General features: G+C 40.7%; 1 protein-coding gene across 2 annotated transcripts in view; it reads right to left on the reverse strand.

The window, feature by feature from the left end:
- Window positions 1–26473, reverse strand: part of ADAMTSL3 (ADAMTS like 3) — a 634062-nt gene that overhangs the window by 30834 nt on the left and 576755 nt on the right. For both annotated transcript variants that reach the window (XM_040342560.1, XM_040342561.1), the window contains exons 24-25: window positions 8340–8522; window positions 3406–3522 (exon numbers count right to left, since the gene is read on the reverse strand). In XM_040342560.1, the coding sequence (XP_040198494.1) occupies window positions 3406–3522; window positions 8340–8522 (300 nt within the window). The remainder of the gene's footprint in view (window positions 1–3405; window positions 3523–8339; window positions 8523–26473) is intronic.

Here is a 26473-nt window from a genome sequence, read left to right on the forward strand (position 1 = left end):
TTTTGCTTTTATACAAAGTTCAAAAGTTTTGTCGTGACCATGCATCTCTTCTTCCCAATAATGGGGGTGGAGTTACAGGACACTGTGCAGACACACAGGGGTTGATTTACTAAAACTGGAGAGTACAAAATCTGGTGCAGCTGTGCATGTTAGCCGATCAGCTTCTGTTTTTATTCGTCAATGCTTAAAGGGGTTGTAAAGGTTTGTTTTTTATTTTCTAAATAGGTTCCTTTAAGCTAGTGCATTGTTGGTTCACTTACCTTTTCCTTCCATTTCCCTTCTAAATGTTTTTTTTTCTTTGTCTAAATCTATTCACTCTTGAGAAGAGGAGAATTAGGGGGGATATGATCAACATGTACAAATATATAAGAGGTCCATACAGTGAACTTGGTGTTGAGTTATTCACTTTACGGTCAACACAGAGGACAAGGGGGCACTCTTTACGTCTAGAGGAAAAGAGATTTCACCTCCAAATACGGAAAGGTTTTTTCACAGTAAGAGCTGTGAAAATGTGGAACAGACTCCCTCCAGAAGTGGTTCTGGCCAGCTCAGTAGATTGCTTTAAGAAAGGCCTGGATTCTTTCCTAAATGTACATAAAATAACTGAGTACTAAGATTTGTAGGTAAAGTTGATCCAGGGTAAATCCGATTGCCTCTCGGGGGATCAGGAAGGAATTTTTTCCCCTGCTGTAGCAAATTGGATCATGCTCTGCTGGGGTTTTTTGCCTTCCTCTGGATCAACTGTGGGTATGGAGTTGGGTGTATGGGATTGTATTGTGTTTTTTATTTTGTTTGTTTATTTTTTTGTGGTTGAACTGGATGGACTTGTGTCTTTTTTCAACCTGACTAACTATGTAACTATGTTGTCAGAATTCCTCACTTCCTGTTTCTCCTCAGTAAGCTTGCCCCCATCATCCAAGCCTACAGGGTTGTAGTCCCAAGGGAGATGGTGAGCACGCTGACTAACCCCCAGCCAGAACGTCTCGGATAATGGGGGCAAGCTTACTGAGGAGAAACAGGAAGTGAGAAATTCAGACAAAGAAAAAAAACATTTAGAAGGGAAATTGAAGAAAATGGTAAGTGAACCAACAATGCACTAGCTTAACCTTCTGAGCGGTGTTCCCAAGTCTGACTCGGGGTGAGATTTTTGGGCTACGATCGGTAACCCCGAGTCAGACTCGGGCTTGCCTCGCAGCATCCATAGGCTTGGTTTACTTACCTTGTCCCTGGATCCTGCGATGCCACCGCGCTGTATGAGCGAGCGGGACCTCATTCGACGCACGGGAGCGGAGAACGGCGCCAAATTTAAAAAGGTAAACAAACACAATACATACAGTATACTGTAATCTTATAGATTACAGTACTGTGTGTAAAAAATATACACCCCCCTTGTCCCTAGTGGTCTGCCCAGTGCCCTACATGTACTTTTATATAATAAAAACTGTTCTTTCTGCCTGCAAACTGTAGATTGTCCACAGCAACCAAAAGTGTCCCTTTATGTCAAAAATGATTTTAGAGCAGCTAGAAAGCAGCGATAATAAATTAAAATCACTTGCAGAATTGTGCGATAGCGGTTTGTGGGAAAATTAGTCATAAAAAAATAAAAGTAATGACAGCGACAATTCTGCAACTGAGCAAATTTCAGTGATTTTGAGTTGATTACATTATTGAATAATTTTTATTTTAATTATATTATTATTTGTTATAATTATTTATTATATTATACTGTAATTTATCATTTTGTTTTTAAAAAAATGTCATACCCAGGATGCCTACTAGACTCTTGTTTGGTCAGATTAAAGTGAGTTATTCCTGAGAATTACAGGTCTACAGTATAAAACGCCAAATTTCCTTGCAAATAATGGTACCGCTTTCAGCACCTTTTTTCTGAAATAATCATACCGCCAGGGAGGTTAAAGGAACCCATTTAGAAAATAAAAAACAAACCTTTACAACCCCTTTTAAAGTGAAAGTCCAGCCTAACACTAAAATCGCTTTTTGGAAGCCGTTCTGGTCTCCAGCGGTGGAAGCTCTGCAGAGAACACAACTGACAATGGCTGTGAAATGAATGGGAAGTGACGTCACCCATAGACTTACTATAGGGCTTCCGTTGTCGACTGCCTCTTCTGCACCCGCTTCTACAGCGAAGCCGCCGCTGACAGCTCAACATTGGAATGGACCGGAGCGGCCTCAGAAAAGGTATATATACTGATTTCTTCTTTATAGGGATAGTGTTAGATCGTGGATGTCTATAGATGTAGCGGTTTTAGCGTTATTTTAGGCCGGACTTTTACTTTAATTGAACAAGCTGAAGTTAGAAGCTGATTGGCTACCATGCACAGCTGGTAGAACAGTTAATTACGACTAACTGGATTCAGGCTTTGCCACTTTCCTCATTAGAACCCTGCCTGTGCAGCAGCTGATCAATCTCTTCACATGGAGACAAACAGCTATTTCTTCAGGATAACAAAAAGTTGGAATCCACAACAAAGTTTTAACAAACTTCCAATGCAATCCTTGCAATGTACATTGATCACACAGAACGGAATGCTTTTTATTTTTTTCAACAAAAGTTAAGTTACTCTTTGGAGTCCATTCAAAACTATACATCCATCTAAAGCCAGATACACACGTACCAACTTTTGGTCTGTGTGTACTCATCTCTGTTCAACAGAAGCCGATCTAATGACCACCTTCTATCGAATAAATTTGATGGAAAACCCAGCATTCGATCAGCACTTCGATCACACAGTGCTGATCAGTGTATTCTGGCGAGGGGGGGGGGGTCCCCCCTGTCAGAATAAAATAGCACAGTGGGAGAGATCCCTGCATACACATCACTTGTGTAGATGAAGCTATCTGTCAGTTTTTTATTTGTTTAACCCACGGGTTAAGCAAAGAAAAAAAAACTGATGCGTTTATACCCAGCTTTAGACTACCCTAACCACATGATGGCAACATTGCCTTCATCAAATATGTCATTTTTTATTTTACTCATATTTACAATTTAAATGTTTATTTGAATAATATTTTTTTCATAAAATAGTGAAAACAAACATAAATCATCAATTTAAAAATATATGATCTTAAAATATAAAATAAAATTGACCTAAAGCCTAGGTTCACACTGCTGCGAATTCAAAATCGCAAAAAGTAGTACAGGAACTACTTTTTGAAATCGCAGATGCGGCGTCGCACTGATTAGGACAGTGCCATTGCCGACAATTGCCGCCGATTTGAGATGCGATTTGACATGTCAAATCGCATCTCAAATCGTTCCAAATCGTACCCAGTGTGAACCAGGGCAAAGTCATTATAAAGCCTCTTAAACTCTTATCATTATGTTCAAATTGAAAAAAAAATTGTACTTCTGCAAAGATGTATTATGCAACAAAAAAGATTTACCGATACGTAGGAGGTCCCCAGCTTTACCAGAAACGCTAGTGCCCACTGAAGACGCCATGAGAACTCGCCTTTTGCCTTTCCTGGAAAGATCTTCAGTAGAATTGTATGCTTTTTGATCTACAGAAAAAAAAAAAGATATATAACCTATAGTCAGAAGAATTATATGGCCCTGGACCGTACGATTGGGAATGGCAAGAGCTGGCAATACACTAGTAGAATTTGGTTTGACATTTTTCATTTTATGAACATTTGATTTTCTTATTGTTATTGGGATAAAATGATCCTTTTTACATAACCTTTCTGATAGGTTGTTTGCATTTAACTTAACCATTTCGATACTTTTGAGATACTCCTTCATTATTTAGGTTTATGATTTTTCACCCACCCATGTATATTAATGTCTTATAGAGATATTGTATTGTGATGTTAGAGCATGTGTGCTATATAGAACAGATATTCCATTTTTTTAATTCCTTTTTTATTTTTATTTTTTTAGATTAATTGTGTACCTCTATTTTCCCAGGGTGGTATTCCCACTATTCACTTTTTTTTTCTAATTTCCCTTTGGGATTAATAAAGTATTCTGTATTATGTATATTTTCTTTAATATATTCTTTATTATAATATACATTTTTGTTGCAAGATTATTTTTCAATACATTTTTATATTTATTTTAGTTTATTGTGAGGGCTTTTTTTTTTTTAAATCAGTTTTTATTGCTCACAAAACATACAGGGAACAAACAATATGACACATCAGACATAACATATATAGTGCACTACACATGAGTCTCTCCTTTAAGAACCTAGCAGCTAATAATCATACCCAGTAGCATGCCCTCCAATCCCACCTCCCCGTAACTGGCAAGTCTAATTACCACCCAGCAGCCTCATCTGAACAAGTTCCATAGGGCTCATGCCAGGTGTGGCAAGCCATGCATCCCAAATCCTGTCAAATTTGCCCGATTGTGAGGGCTTTTAATTTTTTTTTCATTAGGTACGCCACCATTTTATAGGTTATGTCTCCTTTAAGATGACGCCGTTACACATTGTACATTTTAATATGTTTGTATGTTCTTTTACAATACATCTCCCTTTAGCCAGCATCACATCATGGGAATCTTATACGGTTTAAACACTTTGATTGCAATGTTTTTCACTATTTTTTCTATTTGCCTTGCCAGTTACATAACATTAAGGTGGGAAGGTTTGCCCTTTCTTAAGATGGCACTCAGCCAGATGTGATGTAATTTCCGATCTGTACGTGATGCTGCTGTTTCCTATTAATTTACCATGATGGAATTCCCTATTTTAAGATGGCTACAAATGGTACACAAGACTTTGTCCTTTTCTAAGATGGCATTGGGCCGGAAGTTATGTAATTCCAGGACCCGAAGTGACATTCCAGCTCTCATTTTGCCCTGTTTTTGCCATTTTGTTATATACTAATGGATTATTAGAACATTCCCCTTTTTTAAGATGGCGTCAACCAGGATATGACGTCACCCCCGGACTGGAAGTGACATTCTGGATCCGATCTGACGCTACAAATGGATTGCACATTATTTACTTGGGCTATATATATCACTGCTTCTTTTTACATGCAAAACTTTTATACTCCTGATGATGCGTGTGTGTGCGAAACAGCTGTAGAAGTTCGCTTTTATTTACTACCTGGCCGCCATTCTGTTCCAGATTGTTGGAGTATTATGTAATTGTCTACTCACTATTTATATAGAATGTTTGATGCCTGAGGTCCTGCCGCCATCTTCCTTTGTTGGACTGACAGTTTTTTATGTAATGGCATTTAGCAGCATTTGTTTTTTAAATGTTTTTATATGCTAGTTCACCAATAAATACTGCACCACGAGATTTTCTTCTTTTTGTTATTATTGACTCACTTTCTTGGATGGGATGTGCTGAGCATATCATATTATGAGAAGGAGAGCCTTTTGGGTTGCAATTCATATATCCTAACACATTTAAAGAGACAATCCCTTGGATTGGATAAGTTGGAAGTTGTAGGGAAAGGATAACTGCTTACCTCTTACGATCTGGATCCTGTAATATCCTACAGTGCATTCGGAAAGTATTCACAACACTTCACTTTTTCCACATTTTGTTATGTTACAGCCTTATTCCAAAATTGATTAAATTCATTATTTTCTTTGAAATTCTACTAACAATACCCCATAATGACAACGTGAAGAAGTTTGTTTGAAATCTTTGCAAATTTATTAAAAATAAAAATGAAAAAAATCATATGTACATACAGTATTTACAGCCTTTGCTCAATACTTTATTGAAGCACCTTTGGCACCAATTATAGCCTCAAGTCTTTGATGCTACAAGCTTGACACACTAATTTTTGGGCAGTTACCCCCATTCTTCTTCTCAAGCTCCATCAGGTTGGTGCACAGCCATTTTTAGATCTCTGCAGAGATATTCAATTGGGTTCAAGTCTGGTCTCTGGCTTGGCCACTCAAGGACATTCAGAGTTGTCCTGCAGCCACTCCTTTGTTATCTTGGCTTTGTGCTTAGGGTCGTTGTCCTGTTGGAAGATGAACCTTTGCCTCAGTCTGAGGTCCAGAGCGATCTGAAGCAGGTTTTCATCAATGGTTTCCCTGTACACTGCTGCGTTCATCTTTCACTCGATCCTGACTAGTCTCCCAGTCCCTGCCTCTTAAAAACACCCACACAGCATGATGCTGCCACTACCATGCTTTACTGTAGGGATGGTATTGGCCAGGTGATGAGCGGTACCTGGTTTCCTCCAAACATGACCCTTGCCATTCAGGCCTATGAGTTCAATCTTTGACTAATCAGACCAGAGAATTTTGTTTCTCATGGTCTAAGTCCTTCAGGTGCCTTTTGGCAAATTCCAGGTGGGCTGTTATGTGCCTTTTACTAAGGAGTGGTTTCTGTCTGGCCACTCTACCATACAGGCCTGATTGGTGGAGTGCTGCAGAGATTGTTGGTCTTTTGAAAGGTTCTACTCTCTCCACAGAGAAAGGCTGGAGCTCTGTCACAGTGACCATGGGGTTCTTGGTCACCTCCTTGACTAAGGCCCTTTTCCCTTGATCACCTAGTTTGGCCATTTAGCCCACTCTTGGAATAGTCCTGTTGGGTCCAAACTTCTTCCATTTATGGATGATGGAGGCCACTGTGCTCATTGGGACCTTCAATGCTGCAGAAATGTTTATGTACCTGTCCTCAGATCTGTGCCTTGATACAATCCTGTATCGGAGGTCTACAGACAATTTCTTGGACTTCATAGTTTTGATTTGTGCTCTGACATGCACTGTTAACTGTGGTACCTTATATAGACTGGTGTGTGCCTTTCCAAATCATGTCCAATCAACTTAATTTACCACAGGTGGACTCCAATCAAGTTGTAGAAAAATCTCAAGCATAATCAGTGGAAACAGAATGCATCTGAGCTTAATTTCAAGTGTCAAGGCTGTGAATACTTATGTACATGGGATTTTTCTTTTCGTTTTTTTAAATGCATTTGCAAAGATTTCAAAAAAACTTCATCCACGTTGTCTTGTCATTATAGAATATTGCTTGTAGAATTTTTTTGGAAAATAATGAATTTAACCCATTTTAGAATAAGGCTGTAACACTGTAGCACTGTTTTTCTTAAACAGAAATTATATCTGGGGAGTGCGACTTTCTGCTTTTGGTGGAGGTGTTTTTTCTGAGTGCTTTGTATATTTGCATTAATTGCAAGCGGCTGTTCTTACCATTGGGCGCTGACATCACTCTTACCCTAGAAGAAAAGCCTAGCTATACGTAATATTCTTAAAAATGTTCCCTCCCCTTGTCCTACCTATCATTTTTAACCTGTAAAAAAAGATCTGTATACCTACCTATTTTTACTCCACTCTAGCCCGACCACCTGATCCTGCAGCACAGTAGGAAGCACTTGGCAATGGCTCTGAATTCCGGGAGCTGTGACTCATAGGTTCGAATAGCCAAGTCGTTGTTGGTTCTCCATCCTCTCCCCTGCAGCAGCTGCTTACTGACAGAAGGAGAGCTAGAGCTGCGGGATCACATGACCGGACTGAACCAGACCAGATTAAAAATAGGTACGTATACAGATCATTTTACATCAGGTAAGGCAGGATAGGAAGGAGGAACTAGGAAGGAACATTTTTAAGAATATGCTCCTCTTCCACTTTAAGGAATTGCTCATAGGTGATCACAGCAAATAACCCAGTTGTTTTTTCACTCTCTTTCCTACAGATAGGAAAGGTATGAACCTTTTCTGTGGTCATCGGGAACAGTTTTTGCTTCAGACAGCTTTGTAAATCAGTAGACTAGGATTCCAGACAAAACAAGTCACTTACTAGTAAGAGCAGGTAGGAGTTTATTGTATCATAAATATTATTGGTTTTATTATTTGTGCCATTATATACTTGCCATTGAGATGTATGACATAAAATGCAATTATACCAAAGTGTTCTTGTTTAGCAGTGCTTATAATGGCAGCTATGATGTAACTTTGTGGTAACCACTGTAAAAATCATCTCTTGAAAAATGACTTCTCCAGCCTTTACATTTGCAAGAAAGAAAAAGGAAAACAAAATCTAAATCTTTACCAAAAAAATATGTATGAATTTAAAAGACATGGTAAGCATGCAGTTACCTTTACATGTAAATGGCAATACAGCTCCAATATAATGAGCTGGAACACAGACACCAGAAAGACGTCATGTTCAGACCACATGCGCAACCGAAGGCTATAATTTAGAAAGTAATCCAATGCGTTTTTCTTTTTTTCTTATTTCATTAAAATGAGGTATTTAGAAAATAAAGGCCCAACCTAGAGCTATTATATCCCAGGAATGCTGTAAAAACTGATAGGATTATAAAAGTTCACCACAAGCTAGGTCATAACAAAAGAATGCAGCTACAAATTTTGATACTAACCAGATAAGTGTAGAACAGTCATTGCTACTGTTCTTCCAAGTACATTTATTGCAGTGCAAATGTACATCCCTTCGTTTTCAGAGCTGATATTTGTTAGCTGCAGGGAACCGTTTGAAAGCACAAATGAATTGTTTGGCAAGGAGTGGTCTTTTCTCATCCAGGTTAATTTGGGATTAGGTAACCCTATTGGGAAACAAAAAAAAAAAGAAGATAAAAAGCCATGATATCATCTATACCACAATAAAAGAAACGAAAACTCTGTTTGTAATGGCTGTTCAAATACATAATCTGCAACGTAGAGAGCGTCCTGACTCTCATGTAGTCCAAGGGAGGGGCGAGCACGACACTCCACACTAGGGAGAAAACCTTGCATTACTGTGTGGAGTTACAGACAGAAGAACAGGAAGTGAGGATTTCTCAGAAGAAATAAGGACATTTAAAAGTAAAATCGAAGGATGAGGTAAGTGAAGGAGGACTGCACTAAGGTAAAGGAAGCTATTTATGGGAATATTTTTTTACCTTTACAACCCCTTTAACTCTGTTAGTCCAATATTATTCTACATAGAGAGGAAAGATTCGACATAGAGAGAAAAGATTCGACATTATAGAGAGAAAAGATTCAACATTATAGAGAGAAAAGATTCAACATTATAGAGAGAAAAGATCGCTGCTGGAATTGGGTGGGGGAAGTAAAATAAAAATAATGATGATGACGAATGTTATTGGCTAATTGTAACCAAAGAGCAGGAGCAGTAAAATAGCTAGAACTAACTTGATAATTCAACATGAACGATGAATATTCGACAAAGCATCGAAAAACATACAAATGTCGAATCTGTCATTGAAGGCTTATGGTGTCTGTCAAAAGTTCTAAGAAGATTCGATGGAGCAGCTAAACTGTAAGACGCTGCAATTGTACATTTCCGGTCAAATGCTCCGCCCATAGGCTATAGAAAAATTCTAATAGTAATAATAATTAATAAATATAATTATTACTAGTCATACAACATTAGAATTTTAATATAGCTTGTACGCGGAACATTCAACTGGAAATGTATGATCGCGACGTCGTACAGTTTTGCTGCTCCGTTGAATCTTCTTTGAACATTCGACAGACACCATAAGCCTTCAATGACAGATTTGACCTTAATTCATTACGATTTTCGGACGAATGCAATTTTTAACGAAAAACTAAATAGATAAAAACGAATTTCGGGAGTAACTAAATAAATACATTTTTCGGGCGAAAACGAAATTCCGAAACAAAATATTTCAGTGTGCACACATCTAGTTTAGATACACTTTTAATCACAGCGTTATGTCCAGGGATACTCTTAACCACTAGCCGACCGCCCACCGCCGTTCTACGTCGGCAAGTTGGCTCGGCTGGGCGAGAGCACGTAGTATAACGTCCTCTCTCCCAGCCACCACTAGGGGCTGATCGCTATAAAAATGCCAATGGTCCCAAAAATGTGTCAAAAGTGTCCGAAGTGTCCGCCATAATGTCGCAGTACCGAAAAAAAATCGCTGATCGCCGCCATTACTAGTAAAAAATATATAATAAAAATATAATAAAAATACCCCCTATTTTGTAAACGCTATAACTTTTGCGCAAACCAATCAATAAACGCTTATTGCGATTTTTTTTTTACGAAAAATATGTAGAAGAATACGTATCGGCCTAAACTGAGGGAAAAAAATGTTTTTTTATATATTTTTGGGGGATATTTATTATAGCAAAATGTAAAAAATATAATTTTTTTTCAAAATTGCCTCTCTATTTTTGTTTATAGCGCAAAAACTAAAAACCGCAGAGGTGATCAAATACCACCAAAAGAAAGCTCTATTTGTGGGAAAAAAAGGACGCCAATTTTGTTTGGTAGCCACGTCGCACGACCGCGCAATTGTCTGTTAAAGCGACGCAGTCCCGAATCGCAAAAAGTACTCTGGTCTTTGGGCAGCAATATGGTCCGGGGGTTAAGTAGTTAACTGCACTGAAAACGATTATTTGCAAGTTAAACGCTTAATCTACAAACTGAGGTTTGAAAGTGAGTGAGTGAGTGAGAAACTTGTATAGCGCAACAAATGCGAACTTAATCGCCTCAGGGCATGAACCATAGGGTTTGTTCTTGGATAGAAAACTGGTTACAGCACTCTTAACTGCACTGAACTCCAAAGGGTGGTGATAAACAATGTGTACTCAGACAACTGTGGACAACACAAAAATAAGCAGGGCAATAACTTCACTTCAGGATGTAGAAATTTTACAGAAAGACCTGAATAAAATATTGAGATGGGGAACTACATTGCAAATGAGGTTTAATGTTGAGGAATGTAAGGTGATTCACTTGGGGGCTAAAAATATAAACGCAAATTACTCACTAGTGGGAGAACCTCTGGGAAAATCAAGGATGAAGAAAGATCTAGGTGTCCTGTTAGAAGACAGACCTGGCATGCAATGTCAAGCTGCAGCAAGCAAAGCCAGCAGACTTAGCCTGCATAAAAAAGGGGGTATGTTTCAGAGATAAAACTATTATCCTGCCACTTTATAAAACTCTGCTTTGGCCACATCTTGAGTATTCCGTTCCGCTCTGGCCACAGGTCCTCAGTAAGGATGTACTGGAGCTGGAGTGAGTCCAGAGAAGAGCAACAAAATGAATATTGACTGGAGGACATCAATTATGTGGAGCAACTACAAGCACTAAATGTATTCTCCCTGGAGAAGAGACGATTTGGAGGGAATATGATAGCGGTATACAAATCCCTCAATGGTGAACCCAGCGTAGGAAAAAAACGTTTCAGGCTCAGGGAGCCTGTAAGAGGACACTGGGCCACACAATGAGATTGGAGGAGAAGCGGTTAACCATAGGCCTCGTACACACGATAGGATCGCCATAGGACAACGGTCTGAATGATCGTTTTCATCAGTCCAAACCGATCGTGAGTAGGCCCCATAGGTTATTTAACCTTCGGTCAAAAAAATGAGAACTTGCTTTAAAATTGAACCGATGGACACCTAACCGATAGGTCAAACCGATCGTTAGTATGCAAAAGCTTTGGTTAAAAACCCGTGCATGAATCGGGGACTTTTTCTCTGTCTCTGGTCCGCTCTCGTTGAAACACTGTGTGGAGATGTTGAAATTACCGGACTCTGAGAAAATACGATATTCCCAAATTTATCACTTTGTATCATCGCTCTGGAAAAACAAGTCCTCTCCCCCGATCTTCACTCGCTACGAGCAATGGTGTAGCCAAAAGGCGGAGCAAAGGGGAGGCATATCTATAATATACACATCCTTATCGGAACCAACGTCCAAATTCTCGTACATGGAGGCTTGGGAAAGAGATCTACAAGAGACCTGGGACCTGGAGGAATGGGTAGGCATGTGCATTTCGTTTCGTTCCGAATCGAAATTCGGACGAATTTTTCATTATTCGGACATTCGGATGCATACGAATTCCCGAATTGCAATATTAATGAATTTACCGAATCCGAACGAACGTTTTCGATTCCGAATCGAAAACCCGCGGACGAAATTCGATCGGAATTCGATTTTTTTTTTTTTCGAATTCCGATCGAATTTCGTCCGCGGGTTTTCGATTTGGAATTCGAAAACAATTTTTTTTTAATTCCGATCGAATTTCGTCCGCGGGTTTTCGATTTGGAATTCAAATATTTTTTTTTTTTTTTTCGAATTCCAATCGAATTTCGAAATTATATTTGAAAAGAGACTATTTGTTGTCGAATCCAGTCGAAATACTTTCGAATTCGACCGGATTTTTCGAAATTCGGTCGAAAACGAACGAATTCCGAAAACGGTCGAAATATTTTCGAATTCGACCGGATTTTTCGAAATTCGGTCGAAAACGAACGAGTTCCGAAAACGAATTTAACACATGTAACGAACCTAACTTAACGAAATTAATTAAATAACGAATTAAAACGAAACAAAACGAAATTTTCCCTTTTGCACATGCCTAGGCACAAGGTAGGAACGAGAGCTTTCAAAGGACTTGTTAACATTTCTCTAATAAAAGCTTATCTGAAAGTTATAATGCGATGGTATCTGGTACCTAGTAGGGTGGCGGCGATGTTCCCGACCGCCTCACCGCTATGTTTTAGGGAATGTCAAGCCCAGGGCTCCATGCTACATATTTGGTGGGAGTGTCCAAAAATTAGAGGATTTTGGAATAAAATCTTTCACCTCCTCAGAAAAGTAACGGGCTTCCCGGTGGTGAAGTCCCCTCAGATAGCGTCGCTTGGTGTCCGCATCCCACAAGCCCCCAAAATTACTCAAAAACTGATTGATTTTATGCTCTTAGGGGCAAAAACTACTTTAGCTGGGGCATGGAAACAACCTACGGTATCTGTCTCGGCGGCCCAGAGGAAAATATCTTGGATCATGAACCAAGAGAAAATGATTAGCTCAATTCTAAACACTACTAATCTATTTGAGGCGATTTGGGAGCCCTGGGCTAGACATATTGGTATATCCCTCACGCTGGAACCTTAGGCGAATTCTACAGTTGTTTACAGTCTGTAGCTGGCAATATCCTTCTTTCTTCTCCTTTTCTCTTTTTCTGCTCCTATATCTTTAGGCTATCTTTTCTTTTTTTTTTTTTTATATATTATTTATTTCTGTTGTTCTCACTAATACAACGTTTGATAGCAGTCACTGTACCTTGGTCTGCTTTAGCTAGAACTTGATGCTCATACAGCTCTAGGACCACAGGAGCTTCTGTATGCCTCGGTAGGTATCGTTAGGATTCTCCGAGGAGGAAAGAACTACTAGATCCTAGTATTAATCTCCTCACTTTAGAGCTCTCGACTGACTCTGGAGGTTTCTGTTATTCTGGAGCCGCGAGATGAGTTCTGTATTTAAGAATGTATCTCCTGAATTTATCGAATTAGCCTGACCCTGACACAGTTTATGCCCATAGGGGGTGTCTGGACTGGCAATAGAATTAAGTGCACTTATAGGGGATACCTGCTTTTATGTAATTGTTAGCATACGAAGTGTGTGGGTGACCTGGGTTTTTTTTTTCCTCTAAAGATGGTCGTTTATCTGACATGAATACTTTGACAAGCATTGTACGTATTTAATACTGGCCCCAGAATGACACGATCGGTTTTTGAACTGATGGTGTGTACGCACGACGGACCATCAGTCAGCTTCATCGGTTAACCTAAGACAACGGTCCTTCAGACCGGTGTCCTCTGGCTATTCTATCGTGTGTACAAGGCCTTAAGCTGTGTAGGAGGTTTTTCACTGTCAGGGCGATAAGGATGTAGAACTCTTCCACAATTGGTGGTGTCAGCGGGGTGTATTGATATTTTTAAAAGACTCTTGGATGTGCATCTTAGTGAACACAACATATAGTATAGAGATATGGGAAATTATTATCGACACTGACACACATACACCTACACAGGTTGAACTGGATGGACTAGTGTCTTTATTCAACCTTACCTATCTACTATAAAACTATGGTGGTAGGCAATGGTGGCAAGTGACACACTGCATCTGGTGGTAGCCGACAGTGGTAAGTGACACCCTGCATCTGATGGCAGGCTACAGTGACAAGCTCAGGGCTCCAAATGATTTGCATTATGGTGAGTTGCACTGTTTCATTATATAGTACAATGTAATAATATAAATAATGCACATCAATCATCCTGACACCTTATCAACCATGGTGTCTGGATGATTGAAATGCTAACCCCAGCCAAATTCCCTGACAATCTGACACCCCTCCAAAACCAATGGCAAAAGTCATCACGTTGAAGAGTGCAGCCCAGGAGTTTATCTTATTTTACCACAAAGTCACCTTCTATGGACTTATGTTTTCATCTTTAGCTTCCAAACTTTTAAACACTGTTGCTGTGGGATACACAGTGTCCAACTTATAGACTGTGTTTCACCATATTCAGCTTCAAATAATTTTATGTATTCGGGCTAATATATATTTTTTATTTTGTAGACTTATTTTTTCTTGATTGGAATGATATTTTGATTATCTGTTGCACTATATTGCATTTCCCTTTCGGGACACTATTCTTTCATCTACGCCTATCACTTTCTGGACACAACAGCATATTTTTCACTATATGAGCATAGTCTCACCACAGATAGCTCTAAGGCAACTGGTTTGCTTCCGGATGCCACAGGGCTAACGTCATCACATTTATATTCACATACCTTCAAGGTGTAACACCCCATCACCATTAGGATTTTCAACACAGGAAATTCAGGTTCATTAACAGGGACTACCTCCTGACGATTTATAAGGTGGCTCTCTCTGCACATGAGCGTACCTATCAGGGGTCACCCGACATTTGATACTGTGCACATAGCATTGTGCACACTATTACAGCTGTTCCAGGGGAACCACCCAATTTTGTTTTGGATTTCACAGATAACTAGCTCATAGGGCAGCGCCACCACCCCTTATTATATTTATCTTGTTTCCATACCCCTCGACTGGGGGGTCTGTCAGGGGGGCAGCAGCCAATTACCCCACCTAAGCACAGAATTTACTTTATTCAAAAATTAATATAAGACCCTGGCTTATTTTTGGGGAGACGCAGTATCAAGGTCAAAATGACTGTTGTACACACATTATTCAATAGTGTTAAGTGACTGAAAAAAACATTTTCTAAAAATAAATGAATAAAAGCAGGAAGATAGAGGATTTGTAGAATATACACACCATACACAATTTGTAGAATACACACACAAATAGGAACTAAACTCTAGAAGCTGTGCCCAAAATAAGCAGAGGGCTCTCCCTGCAGCTGCTCTATTCCCCATTACTGACTTATCATGCTTTGTTCTGCACTGTGTCTCTGTGTGGAGGGGGGTGATATTAATAGAGGCAGGGTTTTGCTTCCTCGTGTCAGAGCCTCCAGCAAGAACAGTGAACAGCACACTAGTGACATAAAAAACTAAGATAGAACCCCATAAACTTCTATGGTGCCAGGAGACTGATCTGTCTCTCGGTCCCATCAAAGTCTATGGGGTTATGCTGCATATGCATAGGAAGCAGGACACAGACAAACAGCGTGTGAGTCTTTTTGCAAGGAGACATGACCTTCTAAAGTGTTGACCCTTTCAGCTAACATCACCTCTCTACCCCTACTATTGCACCAGTGCCTCCCTCCCTTCCTTCCTTAACCCAGGTGGCCACTGGGCCTGCACTCCTCTTGCCACGCCATGCCTGATGCTTGTATCTTTATGATACAAATCCCCTGCTTTTACCCCTGCAGCTGTTCCCCATGCTCCTCCCCCACTTCACACCTATATATCGACCCCCACTTTCACCAATGCATCTGTGCTCGCTAACTCTACGGCCCCTTTCACATGTACGGATCCCGTGAGGATCCGTACATGTGTATCCGCTTGCTCAGTGGGGATCGCTCCGTTGATCCCCGCTGAGCCAGCAGATGACAGGGGGGTCCCCACACACTGTGCAGGAACCGCCCTGTCAGATCTCCGCTCTCCCCTATGGGGGGATCGGATGAACGCAGACCGTCTGTCCGTGTTCACCCGATCCGCTCTGCAGACGGATGGAAAAATAGGATTTTACTCCGTCTGCAGAATCGGAGGATTGCGGACACTGATGAGATCGGGTGTCAGCGGATGTTCATCCACTGACACCCGCTATCTCATAGGGATTAATGTATATCCCCTTTTCACCCGTGAATGGATGGATGAAAAAGCGGACATACGGTCCGCAGGTGTGAAAGGGGCCTACCACTTACAGCACTTACACATGCCTCAGCACTTGCTGCCACCATACCAATGCACACTTCAGTTCTTTCTGCCCCTCCAGTGACTTGCCTTTCGATATTCAGCCCAATCAATGAAAAGAATGAAAAGTGTAAACTCTCATATAGTTTTTTTTCTGAGAAAATCACTATTTAAAAGTTTTTATATGAGTTTGTGGTCTAGGATATATGCATATTTTTTTAACACAGAAAACAAAAGGTCCCTTTTATGAATGCCATAAATCTTATCCAAGAGCAACTTGGAGTAGAGACGCTGTTGATATTTATACCACATGTGTTGACTGAAAAGCATTTGGCTGTAAAAATGAAACACAAATCAAACCTCAAATGTTGTATATATATCCCAGCTTCTGCAACGTGGATCCAATGGATGATGACTTTCAACAAGAAAGCTGGAAAAATGTTAAAACCAAACCTGAAAACAAAACAAAAAATATACCAAGGGGATCGCGAGATTTCTGGCGGGAAGGGAAGAGGGGATGCAGCTGTGTTGTGATATTTGTAGAATTTCCCCCTGATTTATCAACCTCTTAAGTGCTTCCTAGAATGATTACCTCCGAGAGAAGGCAAAAGGTCATCATTGTGAGGGAGTACGGTTGTAAAATAAAATAATATACACTTCCTATAGGCTGTAAAGTGAACGAATCTGGGATTTGTGGTCAACAAACATGTATTATTTGTGTGTATGTGTATATATATATATATATATATATATATATATATATATATATATATGTATATATATATATATATATATATATATATATATATATATATATATATACATATACAGTATCTCACAAAAGTGAGTACACCCCTTACATTTTTGTAAATATTTTATTATAGCTTTTCATGTGACAACACTGAAGAAATGATACTTTGCTGCAATGTAAAATAGTGAGTGTACAGCTTGTATAACAGTGTAAATTTGCTGTCCCTTCAAAATAACTCAACACACAGCCATTAATGTCTAAACCGCTGGTAACACAAGTGAGTACACCCCTAAGTGAAAAATGGCTAAATTGGGCCCAATTAGCCATTTTCCCTCCCCGGTGTCATGTGACTCGTTAGTGTTACAAGGTCTCAGGTGTGAATGGGGAGCAGGTGTGTTAAATTTGGTGTTATCGCTCTCACTCTCTCATACTGGTCACTGGAAGTTCAACATGGCACCTCATGGCAAAGAACTCTCTGAGGATCTGAAAAAAGAATTGTTGCTCTACATAAAGATGGCCTAGGCTCTAGTTTAACACGTGGGTCTTTACACATTGGAGTATGAAGGTATTCGTAAGGAATGGAGTAAAGGGAAGACACATGTGATTGCCTAGCGTAGCAGAAGTGTAACAAGCAGCCTGTTGATAGAATATACCTGTTATAGGTAGAACAGCCTCTAGAAGAGAGGGAGATGTTGTCACCACTCCTTCCACCAGTCGTCTGTCTCCCATAGCAACAGGAGCAGATTGCACCGCAGAGGTTCCCATTCTGTACAGAGGTATGGAGGTATAAGAGTTAAGTTAAGTGCACGTGTGGAGCCTGTGCAGAGTGCACGGCAGGTCCCACTCCACTACTGGGGAGTAGTAGCGGAAAACACAGGACCGATGAATGTGGACATTGGCTTAGCATGTCCCTCCTAAATTCAGACTACAGAAAAGGTGTGCATTGACACGAGGGGGTGAGCGTTAACCGGAGAACAATTACGGTGTCAGTGTGCATGGTGTACGTTCATCTCTAAGGCCCCTTTCCCACTGAGGAGTTTTTCAGGCGGTACAGCGCTAAAAATAGCGCCTAAATACCGCCTAAAAAACTCCTGCCCAGCCTTCTAAATATAAAAGCCTGACATCCTCTTCGCCGCTCAGCCTGGCCGTTGATTGGCTAGAGCAGATGGATTGAAAGCAGCGCAGCCATTAGCCGATCGCTGTATCTCGGGAGCGCGCCCGCAAGGACTCCACACCCTGCTCGCTCGCATGAATGTGTGGAGTTCTTGCGGGGAGGACCAGAGACAGCCGCCGAGGGATCCCAGAAGACGTGGATCGTGGCCACTCTGAGCAAAACTAGCTGCACAGTAGAGGTAAGTATAACATGTTTGTTATTTAAAAAAAAAATCTTTACAACCCCTTTAACACAGCACTTCAGGCAGCCCAGGTGACCAGAAAGTCCGTCTCCGGAGGTCAATGTGATCAGCTCTTTCAATGATCTTGTATTGTTCAGAATTAAACAAACCAAAAATAGTCTTTACATATATCCTGGGAGATATTGTGGATAAATATTACTGTCCCATTTTAAGTAATCCAAGACACATTTTCTCAGTCACCCTGTGCCAGGATGGCACAGGGTGACTTAGACATAAGAGGTGCATGGGGAGCTAAAACAAGAGTTTTCCAACCTTTCCAAGGGATTCTGGATTCCACGGGCCCTCCTGTCACACACTTTAACCACTTCTCTTTTAAATCAGCACCACAGAAGGTACTTAGATGAATGACAAGTGTGCCATGTGCTTGTGGTTGCTATGTTTGTTGAAATCTCCACCTTCAGATACTCCTGCAGCTGTGATCTTCTGGTTAATAAGCGCAGCTCCACATGTCAAAGTCACAAAAATGCTGACTATGCCTGCCCTTTCCACCCTCCACGCAATTCAAAGCGACGCACAGGTACGTTGCATTGCGCCGCCATGCCATTCTGCCAACGTATATGCACAGGCGGCGGTCCGCAAGTTAAAAGGTTTGTAAATACTCAAACACCCTTGCTGGACAAAAAACTACAACCTCATATTATTATAAACTAAATTAAGGAATACTCAGTCCATAGTAGGTTTAGTACACCAATATGGCAAATGGTGAAAATATAGGATCCTTACAAGCACCTGCAGAAATTTCACTGGCCTAGATTCAAGAAGCAATTGCGTCTGCGTAACCATAGTTATGCAGCGCAATTGCTTACTTGCGCCGGCGTTACGAATGCTCCTGATTTAGGAACCTTGTTACGCCGATGGCAGCCTAAGATATGACTAGCATAAGGCTCTTATGCCAGTCATATCGTAGGCTGCATTCTTACGTTGGCCGCTAGGGGGGCGTTTCCGTTGTGGTCAGCGTATAGTATGCAAATTGCATACTAATGCCGATTCACAACCCTACGCGAGCCCTGCGTACGCAGTTTACGTTGTTTGCGTACGTCGGGTTTCGCGTAAGGCTGCTCCTGCTAATAGCAGGGGCAGCCAATGCTACGTATACCCGTCGTTCCCACGTCGCGAAATTTGAAATTTACGTTGTTTGCGTAAGTGAATCATGAATGGCGCTGGACGCAAATGACGTTCACTCCTTGCGACGTCATTTGCCGCAATGCACGTCGGGAAAGTTTCCCGACGGAGCATGCGCGCTACGCTCGGCACGGGAACGCGCCTAATTTAAATGATTCCCGCCCCCTACGGGATCATTTACATTAGGGCATTTTTGAGGAGCGCCCACGCAAATTACGTGGCTACTGCTTCGTGAATGAAGCGTAGCGCAGCTAATTTGCGGGGGCGTAGGGCAAAAACGGGACACTGCGCCTCCGTAAGGAGTGCGCAGCGGTACCTGAATCTACCCCATTGACTTTTGTATGTAGTGGTAGACAACCCAGACAGCCACTATACCAAAGCATGCTGGCTTATTTATCTTAGCTATATATTTTGTGCAGTTGCTTGCATTTTTCTAGGATTTCTTTTTAGTATGCATCCATTAGTTATATGTCATCTTTGTTCAAAGTAAAAAATAAACCATTATGTGTGCAGCAGATTTTGAGCTAAGTCCTACTTTGAAAAGACTCTGTAACAGCAGTCTAAATATAGTAGGAAAATATTTTAGAAACGCAAGAAATATAGTTCAGTGACATGGACATGGAAAAGCTAATTCATGAAATCGGATGACTATAATGAATTCTAAGTGCTCCCTGAGAAAAGTACACATCTTTCCTGGGATTCTTGCATAAACAGAGGTGTTTCGAGCTAATCTGAAAGAGTGTCTTTTATGCAGTGCCATCAAAAAAACTCCCCTTAATGGAACAGACAATTTGATATCCACAGTAAAAAAAGAGTCCTTGTTTGTGCCTAACACACTGAGTAAATTATTAAAGAGCGGGTTATCCTTGCAAAAATATTATTCCCTAATGTTCCTGTAATATTGCCAAGGTCACTGAGAGTTTAAAATCAGAAATTTAAGCTAGGTAAATTATTCACACTAAAATTGGGTTACTTAAGTCATTTATAAAGCCAACACACGCTACTAGTTCAAGGAAAAGGAGTTCTTCTACTAGAGTTGAATGAAATCGACATATGAACCATATGAAATACATTTACAATGAAGAATGGTTTCAAAGTCAATCCACATAACAGTCAGCTATGTTTTGGAAAGGACAGTAATAATTATATATAAAAGAGAAGGAATCTGGTTTCAAAGAATCTTAAAGGGGTTGTAAAGGTAACATTTTTTCCCTAAATTGCTTCCTTTACCTTAGTGCAGTCCTCCTTCACTTACCTCATCCTTCGATTTTGCTTTTAAATGTCCTTATTTCTTCTGAGAAATCCTCACTTCCTGTTCTTCTGTCTGTAACTCCACACAGTAATGCAAGGCTTTCTCCCTGGTGTGGAGTGTCGTGCTAACCCCCTCCCTTGGACTACAGGAGAGTCAGGACGCTCTCTACGTTGCAGATAAAGAAAGGAGCTGTGTGTTAGTGGTCATCCTGACTCTCCTGTAGTCCAAGGGAGGGAGCGAGCGCGACACTCCACACCAGGGAGAAAGCCTCACATTACTGTGTTGAGTTACAGACAGAAGAACAGGAAGTGAGGATTTCTCAGAAGAAATACAGACATTTAAAAGCACAATGGAAGGATGAGGTAAGTGAAGGAGGACTGAACTAATGTAAAGGAAGCTATTTAGGAAAAAAATTGTACCTTTACAACCCCTTTAAGTCTGATATTACCTTTCTAAGTCCAGGAGCACCAATGAGTACACCCCTCACATTTTTTTAAATATTTTATTATATCTTCTCATGTGACAACACTGAAGAAATTGCACTTTGCTACAATGTAAAGTAGTACATTGGGCCCAATTAGCCATTTTCCCTGTCCGGTGTCATGTGACTCATTAGTGTTATAAGGTCTCAGGTGTGAATAGGGAACAGGTGTGTTAAATTTGGTGTTATCGCTCTCACTCTCTCATACCGGTCACTGGAAGTTCAACATGGCACCTCATGGCAAAGAACTCTCTGAGGATCTGAAAAAAAGAACTGTTGCTCTACATAAAGATGGCCTAGGTCTAGGATATAATCCATGAGTGCTGCCGACACTGGGGAGCCACGGTTCATTGAGGGAACCATGAATGCCAACATGTACTGTGACATACTGAAGCAGAGCATGATCCCCTCCCTTCGGAGACTGGGCCAAAGGGCAGTATTCCAACAAAATAACGACCCCCAAACACACCACCAAGATGACCACTGTCTTGCTAAAAAAGCTGAGGGTAAAGGTGACGTCACCGCATTCAAGGCAAGGAGGAAGGGCTCCTATTGTGCCGGCCGGCATTTATTTGTATACATTCTCGCAATTCACGGATGTCTGTGAGTAAGATTTTATACTTATTAAACCTGCTTTTTAAACGTTATTACGCTATGGTCTGGTTTCTTTCAATTACATTTATGACCCATGGATCGATTGCATGATACGGATCTGAGTCTCTATGATTTGATGACAACCGCACTGTGGCTTTGAAATACCCTGTGTTCATTCGCTGTTGGATTATCATACATTGCTGTCTTTATTTGCGATCTGGTAAGCTGCTCTCCATGTGGTGGTGGTCTCCACGGATGTCAAGTGCACCAGGGTGTTGTTCGTTCTGGTCCTTACTATTTAAGGCGTCCATTCAATACTCAATACTTATTTGGACTTTGTTCACACTGTCATATTTATACCAGCCTTGCTTGCTGGATATATGTGTTAGTTGGCGCAGTTTTTATTTTTTCCATTTCTTTTTCATTACTGCTTTACATAAAGGTTGTTCCTGTCAGATTTTCTTTTCTATTGCTCCAGCTAAAACTATAGATATTATCCAACCTCTACCCAAAAACGATGGATGACATTTTTGCTGGGAAGAAAGCATGGACTTCAAAGTTGTCCTGTGTTCTCATTCTCCAACACTAGGCATTAAGGGCCAGATTCTCAGAGCAAGTACGCCGGCGTATCTACTGATACACCGGCGTACTTTCAAATTTGCCGCATCGTATCTTTAGTTTAAATCCTCAAACCAAGATACGACGGCTTCTGGCTTCGATCCGACAGGCGTACGGCTTCGTACGCCTTCGGATCGTAGGTGCAATACTTCGGCACCCGCTGGGGGGAGTTTGCGTCGTTTTCCGCGTCGGGTATGCTAATTAGCTTTTTCCGTCGATCCACGAAGGTACGCGCGGCCGTCGCATTCTCTTACGTCGTCGCTAGTCGGCTTTTCCCGGCGTATAGTTAAAGCTGCTATTTCGTGGCGTATAGATAGACTTGCCATGTTAAAGTATGGCCGTCGTTCCCGCGTCAAATTTTTTTTTTTTTTTTTTGCGTAAGTTGTCCTCTCTCTGTCCCTCATTCCTCCTCATTTGTCCCTCATTAAAGTCTGATCTATAAAGTTGTATATAAAATGCACTATTTACCTTTCAAAAAGTGTTTCACAGAGCTAAACCGTTCATCCAAATTCTAAATTGCTGCATTTGTAAATTTCAAAAGCCAGTATAAAAGGATAAGTAGTGGTAAAAGATTTTTTTTGTATAATTTTCCTTTAACAGGTTGTGGAATGGGGCGTATCCTATGCCTTTATACTTTTGCTAATAGGGGTCCCTCATTCCCATCTCAAAGAAATTAGAGGTATGTTGTTAAGGTTGTTTTGAGCAATAAGCAATTTCTGCCTCTGAGATAAGTAACCACTGACACCAATGATCTGTTTCATTACCCGTAATGACAAATTCTTCCCAATGACCACAAGTGTAAGGCCCCGTACACACGACCAGTTTCCTCGGCAGAATTCAGCTTCCGACCGAGTTTCTGGCTGAATTCTGCCGAGGAAACTGGTCGTGTGTACACTTTCGGCCGAGGAAGCCGACGAGGAGCTCGACGAGGAAATAGAGAACATGTTCTCTATTTCCTCGTTGTTCTATGGGAGCTCTCGTCCCGCCGAGCTCCTCGGCGGCTTCAGTGCTGAACTGGCCGAGGAACTCGATGTGTTTGGCACGTCGAGTTCCTCGGCCGTGTGTACGAGGCCTAAGAAGAATTCTTCCCAGCGACCATCATGCTAATGTACTGTAAACTGTATATAAACTAATGATTAGCAGGGGTTCTCTGGGGCTTCAACATTATTTCAAGGGTTCCTCTATCTTAAAAGGGTTGAGAAAGGCTGGCTGACACGTGCAGAGTTAGTAGTACTGTATAAGGTTTGTCTATATACCTATAAACCTCATAATTACAGAAACATATTGCAAGGCCCTATGTTCTATGGGTGCCTAAATAATGCTGCATCTAAAATGGCTTAAGGAAAAGGAAAATGGCAAACCCTTCTGTGAAAGAAAACATACATTCTATGGGATCAATATGTTAACTTATACTTCAAAGTGTTGAAGAACTTGTGGAAGGGTTAGAATTCTTCCCCTGTGTATGACCACAGCTGAATAGAGCTAAATAAAAATGTCAGCTCCTGTGAATCAACTCAAGCTTCAAGTGCTCTCTTATGTATACTATGCTGTATATCATTATGATGTAGTATAATGGTGGGCTTTCCATGGACTGGGACAGCATAACTTACTATGTGATCATTTAAGTTGTATTACCGTATTTTCCGGCATATAAGACGACCTTTTACACTTAAGAAATCTAGGCAAAAAGCAGGTGTCGTCTTATACGCCGAGTCAGCTGCTCGGATGCCTTCTGGATGTGCGGTAATAATGTATGTAGCTTTGGCTACGTACAGTATATACCGCTTAGCCAATCACGGTGAGCGATGTATTCAAATGAATACAGAGCCTGCTCGCATTGGAGTAACAACCTCTGCCATTTCGAGCAGGATACATACAGTAGCCTGCTCGGATTGGCTTTGAGAGTCACAGAGGCACGGGCTGATGATGTTACAGCTTCTGCCAATCCAAGCAGGCTTTGTATTCATTAATAAAATACATTGCTCGCTGTGATTGGCTCCAGCTCCAGCAAGAATGAAGAAGAATATGGCTCCAGAAGGAAGAGATATGAAGCATCGGAAGCCTCGGAAGGGGGTTCGTCTTATACGGTGAGAACAGGCAAAACATCGTCTTATACACCTGGCCGCCTTATACACTGGGAAATACTGTATATTATTTCTTCAGCTCCTCATCTTCTAATAAAATCCAGCTTAATAATTAGCCTAGACCTCCTGTGAAGTAAATCATTGCATCATATGTTTTAGCTTAGTAATATACATCTTCTGTGGAAGAGGAGGATCAGTGTTCATAATGGCTGACCTTCTGTTCAAATGAGATAGTCTGCAAAAAAAATTCAGCTTTTGGTGCCATGAACAGCACTTGAAAGAGCATTGCTGGATGACATGACTGATGATGGATTTACATTGTGGGGCTTTTTTGAAAGGGTGTATGTGTTTATTTACATTTACTTATTTGTAAATGAATACTCATTTATGTAGGGTAACAGTATCTGGGGGATTTCGGTAAGACCCCACTCATGCCCTCATGAACATGGGAATATCGTGCTTTGCCAGGGGGGTCAGGGGGTGTTTTTCTGCACTGCAAATGGGATCTCTAACTAATCTAGTGAATGAGATGTCTTACTCACAACCTAAGAAGGATTAGCAGACAGTGACTCAATCCAAATGACATCCAGCAGATTATAGAAGGTTTTAAGGCCAAGACTTCAGATCAGGTCGAAAAATCATGGTGTGTACAATTCCAGGAGGCTAGAGTACTGTACATGTGGAGAATTAAAATGGAGACTAATCATGAAAAGAACAAAGGGACTTACAGGCATACCCCACTTTTAAGTACACAATGGGGTTTATTTACTAAAGCTGGAAAGCGCAAAATAAGGCTCACTTCTGCACAGAATCCAATGAGCTTCCAGGTTTTATTACCAGGCTTAATTAAACAAGCTGGAGTTAGAAGCTCATTGGATTCTATCCAGAAGTGAGCCTGATATTGCGATTTCCAGGGTTAGCAAATAAACCCTATTGTGTACTTAAAAGCGGGGTATGCCTGTAATTACATAGAACAGGGATATGCAATTAGCGGACCTCCAGCTAATGCAAAACTACAAGTCCCATCATGACTCTGCCTCTGGGTGTCATGGTTGTGGCTGTCAGAGTCTTGCTATGCCTCATGGGATTTGTAGTTCTGCAACAGCTGGAGGTCCGCTAATTGCATATCCCTGACATAGAACATGCCCTAGCTACAGACGGGGGCAAAAACAAAATGATTTAAAGGCAAACACACAGACAATGCTTGTGTAACATGATTGGGGGTACACACACATGTCCTGTATGCTCAGATAATGGTCTGGTGTGGATTTGGGGGGCCTGCTTTTCCTTCTTTTTTGCATGGAGTTCCCCCCTTCAAACCCATACCAGACTTAGGCACTAGGGCTACCCCCTCCCCAAGATTTCATTCCAATTTGAAAGCTCTATAAAGAAATCAGGCTTGCAGTAAAATATTGCCCTTTTGCTTACAAATGATCTCAGTTTTGTGCATAGCACCATATGCTGTATGTCAAGAATTAACATTACAAAGGATCAGGGATTTCCCCGAGTGGGTTAACATCTTTGCAATTCCTAGCTAAACTAATCATGGACATTCTTATGCAGTGATCAATTCTTGATAGCACATTTTTCTCTAGGAATAACTTTGAAGTTAGCATCTCAAGTTAACTGAAGTTAAAATCTCTCAGGGAGTATATAGTTTTGTTCCTGACTTTTGAAGGATGGCAGAACTCCTGGTGGAAGAGACATTAAAGCGTTGCTGATAAAGTGAAAAGAGAGAAGACAGTAAATTTATAAAACTCAAGGGTAAATATATATATTTTCTTCGTTTTTTTTAAAACTATTCAATACAATTGTTTTTCTTGTAAAGCAAAAAGAATGTACCTTTAAAATTACTATATAAAATAAAGATTATTGTTATTAATATTATTAATAATAATAATTTGTTTTCATATGTTTTTTGTGCATGACACTACATGCCATGTATATTAATAGGAAGACATTAAATTTGCAACAACTTTGCATGCTTGAATTAAGCTAAAGAAACCTTAAGTAGTTTGTGACATAACTTATTTGCCTAAAAACCAACTCCAGGATAAAAGTAATCC

This window comes from Rana temporaria, chromosome 3 (genome assembly GCF_905171775.1).
Source record: "Rana temporaria chromosome 3, aRanTem1.1, whole genome shotgun sequence".
Lineage (NCBI taxonomy): Eukaryota > Metazoa > Chordata > Amphibia > Anura > Ranidae > Rana > Rana temporaria.